Source organism: Miniopterus schreibersii (genome assembly GCF_964146895.1).
Source record: "Miniopterus schreibersii genome assembly, chromosome: 19".
Lineage (NCBI taxonomy): Eukaryota > Metazoa > Chordata > Mammalia > Chiroptera > Miniopteridae > Miniopterus > Miniopterus schreibersii.
Window position 1 is genome coordinate 5967573 of NC_138119.1, and position 7044 is coordinate 5974616.

The 7044-nt window shown below is 49.2% G+C and overlaps 1 protein-coding gene across 1 annotated transcript; it reads left to right on the top strand.

Moving 5' to 3' along the window:
• Positions 1 to 690: 690 nt before the first annotated feature.
• On the top strand, positions 691 to 5030 carry LOC308549043 (acidic mammalian chitinase-like; the record flags this gene model as incomplete). Its single annotated transcript, XM_081121274.1, has 9 exons — positions 691 to 887; positions 1426 to 1482; positions 1579 to 1744; positions 2048 to 2172; positions 2351 to 2474; positions 3123 to 3308; positions 3766 to 3885; positions 4001 to 4142; positions 4783 to 5030. The coding sequence occupies exons 1-9, from the start codon at positions 811 to 813 to the stop codon at positions 5028 to 5030; spliced, it is 1245 nt and encodes a 414-aa protein (XP_080977400.1). The 5' UTR covers positions 691 to 810.
• Between the last annotated feature and the right edge of the window lie 2014 nt (positions 5031 to 7044).

Sequence of the window (7044 nt, forward strand, 5' to 3'; positions counted from 1 at the left end):
GAGAGGAGGACAGGTAAAAGTATTATCACTCATCTGGCGGCCCAGTCAACTAAGACAGAGCTGACTTGTCATATGACTTGTCCCAGGAGATACAGGGAGGTCGTGACAGAATCTAAACCTGAAGCCAGGACTCTTGACTCCGAGGTGATGGATCATTTGAGACTGATTGAAATTATTACTCAGGGAGACAGCTACAAGAGCTAAATAGACTTATGCCATCACCCTCTCTGGGTTGTAGTCTCCAAATGAGTAAAATGGGAATAATAATAACACCTACCTTTTAGGGTTTTGGTGGCGATTAATGAATGAATTTAAATAACCTACTGAGAGCAGTGCTTGGTACATAGATGCTGAGGAAGCCTTAGCGATGGCTAGGGTTAGCCCGCAGAGGGGACTAGAGTATATTTAAATGGGCGTTTACAGCTTTAAGGTCTCATTTCAGCAAAGGGCACTGATGGCCAAGGGTCTTTTATTCTTTCTGGAGGGGCCTCTGAGAGGTATTATCTCCAGCCCTGAACTGCCTGCTAGCTGCGGGTTGGCTACAATACACAGGATCCCAGGCACGTCTTCCCCTCCCCGTGAGGCTCACCAGGAAAGCTGTTCGGAGGGCCAGGCTCCGGGCAGTCACTAGCTCCCCAGGGAGCTTGCTACTCCCTCATGTGTCTCTCCCTCCTCCTGGTGACAGGTTCTGCCTACCAGCTGACATGCTACTTCACCAACTGGGCCCAGTACCGGCCGGGCCTGGGGCGCTTCAAGCCCGAGGACATCGATCCCTGCCTCTGCACCCACCTCATCTACGCCTTCGCGGGGATGCGGGACAACCAGATCACCACCATCGAGTGGAACGACGTCGCCCTCTACCAGGCCTTCAACGGCCTGAAGAGCAAGTAAGCGATGAAAGGACTGGCGTTTAAAATCTTCTCACCTTCGAGAATAGTTTGAAGGGCACCTTCCACCGTAGCCTCCAGGCTGAAATTCCAAACAGGCCACCAAGCAGCACACTTTCCACTGCAGGGGCGGCTCTAAGCTAAGGGCAGAGCTGGCTCTCAGGAGAGGGTGAGCACTACGTGCAGCTCAGTTGCCAAGGGGCATTTAGGAAATCCAAGTCATGAGGACCCAGGTGAGGGCCATCCACCAGCTGGCTGCAACCCAAAGCTGGCATTGCCAAAGCCCTTAGTGTCCGTAGCTGCTTCACTGCAAGGGGAGGGATCAGAACCGCAGGCACATTGAAGCCACCAGCCTTAGGCCACCTGCCCCAACCGCTCTCACAGTGTGGGAGGGAAGGGTGCGAATTTAGGAGAAGGGGACCCGGTATGAGAGGCTGCGGGAGACCTCCTGGCCCCTCGACCATGCAAACAGCCGACGGTGAAAGGATTTCCCTTGCTTTCCCTTTGTTCCGACACACTCCCTGCTCCCTGCGCGCAGAAACAGTCAGCTGAAGACTCTCCTGGCCATCGGCGGCTGGAACTTCGGAACGGCCCCGTAAGTTCCTCAAGATGACTTCCTGCACTGATGTTACAGCAAGGTGTTGGGGCCACCGAGCAAGCCCTCCCCCTGCCTTCTTGGGGTCTCCCGTAGTTTCACTGCCATGGTGGCCACTCCTGAGAACCGCCAGACTTTCATTGCCTCGGTCATCAAATTCCTGCGCCAGCATGGCTTCGACGGGCTGGACTTTGACTGGGAGTATCCTGGCTCTCGTGGGAGCCCGCCTCAGGACAAGCACCTCTTCACTGTCCTGGTGCAGGTGAGCTGCGATCCGTGTCATTTTATAAAATTTAAATTTCATTTTAAAATTCCAGTTTACATTCAATATTCTTTGGTGTTAGTTTCTGGAAAGCACACAGCCGGTCTCACGTGAAAGATCACGGAGGCCATACAGAAAACCCAGCTCCCTGCAGGCTCCGTGGGAGAGGAAGGACCTGGATGCCCCATTCCAGCGAGAATAGAAAGAAGGAAAGAAGGAAAATGAATTAAATTTCATTCAAAGAATGGTCATGGAAGCCAACTTGGAGGTCATGCTCATAGACGGTCTCCTGCTCTTGCACAGGAAATGCGGGAAGCTTTTGAGCAGGAGGCCAAGCAGGTGAACAGGCCCAGGCTCATGGTCACCGCCGCAGTAGCTGGTGGCATCGCCAACATCCAGGCTGGCTATGAGATCCCCCAGCTGTCCCAGTGAGTGGTCACTTGTCCCACAACCCCTTCCTCTGTGTGTCACTTGTGTAAGAGATGTTCATCCTTAGTCTGTCTTGCTGTCTGGGACCTTGTTGAAGAGACTTTGGAAGTGGTATCTTTGCCTGCAGAGGTGTGGGAGACACCAGAGATGATTTTAACTGCTTTCCCTGGACTACAGGTACCTGGACTACATCCATGTCATGACCTATGACCTCCATGGGTCCTGGGAGGGCTACACAGGAGAGAACAGCCCCCTCTACAAATACCCAACCGACACTGGCAGCAACGCCTACCTCAATGTGGTGAGTCCCTCCCTACACAGGCACATACAGACCAGAGATGGGGTCCTAAATCACGTGGAGGTTCAGGGACAAAAGGCATCATAAATTTGGTCAGGCTCTCAAATGGGCAATTAGGCTGCTATAATTAATTAACTAGTTCCATTTATAAAAAAATTCACCAACTAACTAACACCAAACTGACAGTTCTATCAGATAGGGAAGATTAATAACCAGTGCTTTTTTTAATAAAAGAAAATGAGATGCCATTACTCATATTTCAATAAATTACAAAATGCTTCTCTGATCTTTCCCCACTTCCTGTTCCCCTTTTACCTTGTCTGATTTCTACCATTCCAATCTTTGCACATGTGTGCCATACAGAATTTCAGCCATTCACCAACAGGTCATACCAGGAAAATTATGAAAAAAATACCAAACTTAGTCCTTCACTCATGTTTTTGATATCTAAAAGCATATCTAAAGCTTACACATTGGCATGTTACTAAAAGAAGTTAGTTGAGATAGGATAGGCCACTTCAATAGAGGTCCGTCAGTGATGCTTTAAAATACTTCGTACAACAGGCACGACCGTACCACAGACACTTAGCTAATAACTAATTACTAGGCCATCAGCCTGGTGGGCCTCTCGCTAACCCGCTGCTGTTGCAGGATTACGTCATGAACTACTGGAAGGACAGCGGAGCCCCAGCTGAGAAGCTCGTTGTTGGATTCCCAGCCTACGGACACACCTTCATCCTGAGCGACCCCTCCAACCATGGAATTGGGGCCCCTATCACTGGCCCTGGCCCTGCTGGGCCCTACACCAGGCAGTCTGGGTTCTGGGCCTACTATGAGGTATGCTCCTGACAATCTAAGAGAGACACAGAAGACTGGCTTCTCTGGGTCATGAGTTCAACGATACAAACAACTCAACACTTCTCAGCTCACTGAACTAGGAGCTGGTTCTTTACGGGGGGAAAGATGAGCACTCAGGTTGCATGTTAGGCTGGATTCCAAGTTCAGGGCGAGTAGGAAACAAAGACATCGGCAGTGAGATTATATCAGTGTACAGACACTGCTCACTGCCTGCCAAGGCATTCTTTGATTTGAGAGCTTCTGCCCACATTGAAAATCAATTGACTCAGATGTGACAAAGAATCAGAATCCTAGGTGAACCGAGAAATTTGCTGATAGAGCTCTCCTTTTCAAGTAGCTTTCGTCTATCCCTTCTCTTTCCCCCTCCCCCATGCCCTTTGTCCCTGCCACCTGGACACTTTGCCTACCTCTTGGCCTCCTGCTTATCTCCTCTTAGATCTGCACCTTCCTGAAGAATGGAGCTACTGAAGTGTGGGAGGCCGCTGAGGATGTCCCCTACGCTTACAAAGGCAATGAGTGGCTTGGCTATGACAACACCGAGAGCTTCAAAATCAAGGTAGACTGTGTTCTGTGGACTATTGGTGCCTGTGAGTCTGTCCCCATCTGTAGGCCTGGAGCCCCAGGTTGGCCTTGGTGTCTGAACTTCATTGGATTCCCTGTCATTGCCACAGGCTGACTGGCTGAAGAAGAACAACTTTGGAGGCGCCATGGTCTGGGCCATTGATCTGGATGACTTCACGGGCACTTTCTGCAACCAGGGCAAATACCCCTTGATCACCACCCTGAAAGATGCCCTGGGCCTGCAAAGTGCAAGTGAGTTGAGGTTGAGAAGGGACCCTAAGCCTCAAACTTGAAAGAAATTTCAAAGCCTCCTTGAAAGTCAAGGAGCCATTGTCCAAGCGAGGTGATAACTGTTGCTCCATTCACATCTGGCAATGATTCAGTAACGGCGGGAAGGCCAACAGGGCTCTCCACCCTTCCTTTATCCGTTACTCATTTCACAAGCAAGTTTCTGAGCACCTGTTAGGTATCCGGCACTAAGGAGGTATCACGGGGGGTCCTGAATACATCAGTCACAACCTCTACCCTATAGAAGCTTACAGTCTAGTTGGGGAGATACTATTGACGCGATTACAAAGTTCGGTAACAACGCAGAGGATATTCTATGGTGAAATCCCAGAAAAAAATAAGAAACTTCCCTCTAAGTTTATGACATTAAGGTCCCAAAGCATCAGGCGGATCTAGGAAGGAGGGGGAAAACGAAGTGTGCTTTGAAGGATGAGAGTTAATAAGTAAAGAGGAGAGGGGAGGGCGGGGATCCCGGATCAGGAGGCTGACATACGCAGAGACGTGGGAGGAGGCGCTGAGAACGAAATCCAGGATGTTAGTTCTCTCGCATCAGACACACTAACTGAAAGCAGGTGGGGCTCAGGATCTGGATTTTTTCTTTCAGGTTGCAAAGCCCCAGCCCAGCCCATCGCTCCCATCACCGAGGCTCCCAGGACAGGTGGTGGCACTGGCGGTGGCAGCTCAGGGGGCAGCCCCGGTGGCAGCGGATTCTGTGCCAACAGGGCCAGTGGCCTGTACCCTGAGCCCACAGACAGAAACGCCTTCTACAACTGTGTGAATGGACATACCTTCATCCAGCACTGCCAGCCCGGCCTGGTCTTCGATGCCTCCTGCTCCTGCTGCAACTGGTGACGTCTTTGCCAGACACCACGCCCCTCATCCCAGCTCAGAAACTGCTGTACAATAAAGGGTTGAGCGTTCCTGTGCAGTGGCTCCTGCTTCTTTCCTGAAAGGCCTTCGATGTAGCTGACCCCAGCCTCCCAACGATATGCTACAGCTCCAGCAGCCCACCAGCTGCGTGGTCGCTTTGGAGACCACCCACTGCATGCCCAGCTCTCTCCTGGGTGCTGGGTGGCAGGAGCAGAGGGATTCAAGGAAGATGGCTGGTCCTTTCATTCTCAAAACATGTACTCGGAGGAGGGTGGGCAGCGACAAGGGTGTAAGACCCAGACAACAATGACCCATACACAAATGTGTCTCTCTACACTCCTCCAGAGCAACGATTTTCAACTGGTGTGCCACACGAATTTTTAAAACATGCACAATCTGGCCATTTGGCCAGGCACACTGACCTCTTTTTCCTTAGATTAGTCAAAATTATACCTATTTTTTTGGTCAGATCAGCAAAAAATATATTTCTTGGAGTGCTGCAGAATTTTATTAATTAGTTTATGTGAGCCATGAGATGAAAAGGTTGAAAATCGTGGCTTTAGAGAAACATTTCTAAATGTCCAAGAGGTGAATAGTGAAGGTAATTTATGTGTGAAAATAAGACAGGAAGTGGGTGTGAGCAGGATTCGGGAGGATTAGGAGGAAAGGCGAGACAGAGGAGGTGGGGCTCTCTGGGAGGGCAATATAAAGTGAGTGACCTGGCCCTGGCGAGTGTGGCTAAGTGGTTAAAGCATTGGCCCGGCACCAAAGAGTCACGGGTTTGATTCCCAGTCAAGGGCATGCACCTGGGTTGCAGGTTCAATCCCTGGCTCCGGTAAGGGTGCGTGCGGGAGGCAACCAATCAATGTGTCTCTTTCACAACAATAGTTTTTTCTCTTTCCCCCTCCTTCCCTTCCACTCTCTGAAAATGCACAAAATATCCTCAAGTGAAGATTAAACAAAAAAAAGCATTTGGAAATAAAAGTGGAGACATTTAAAAAAAAATTTGAGTGACCTGGCCTATATAAAAGTTTGGAGGTTATATGTAAATTTCTTGAGCTAAACCCAAAGAAATTAAGCTTTATTATTCAAAATAAACTTAAGATAAGAATTTAAATAACTTAAAAAAATTGGTGCTGAAAAGTGTTATAAAAATGTAGAGGAGAGTAGGGGGCCGGGAGGCTGATGGTGGAGGGGTGCAGTTTTAGACGGGGTGGTCGTGGTGACCACTACAGAAGGACGTATGAGTAGGGCCAGTTTCCTAAGTACGTGACCTACACACTCAGTGTCATGCTCTGCTGTTGACATCTTGGAATTCTTTTTTTTGTTGTTTTGTTTTGTTTAAAATATTACAGATGTCCCTTTTTCTCCCCAATGACCCGTTCCACCCCGTCCCATCCTCCTCCCCAGTCCCTCTCCCCACCATTGTCCGTGTCCTTGGGTTGTGCATATAAGTTCTTTGGTTACTCTCTCCCCCTCCACCCACCCGCCCTCCTCCATCCCTCTGAGATTCGTCAGTCTGATCCATGCTTCCATGTCATTGAATCTATTCTATTCATCAGTTTATTAAGTTCTTTAGATTCCACATATAAGTGAGATCATGTGATGTTTGTCTTTCTCTGCCTGCCTTATATCGCTTAGCATAATTTTCTCCAGGTCCATCCATGCTGTCCCAAAGGGTATGAGATCCTTCTTTTTTTACAGCTGCGTAGTATTCCATGGTGTGAATGTCCCACAGCTTTTATCCATTCACCTACTGATGAGCACTTGGGCTGTTTCCAGATCTGAGCTATTGTAAATTGTGCTGCTATGAACATAGGGGTGCGTATATTCTTTCTGATTAGCGTCTTGGAATTCTTAATAACTTTTGCACATGGGGTCCCATGTTTTCATTTTATGCTGGGCCCACAAATTACCTGAGCAAAGAGAAAGGAAGTGAGGATGCTAGCTGTCTAGGGGCAGTGCTAGCTTGTGGCCATCTGGGGACAGTGTCCCC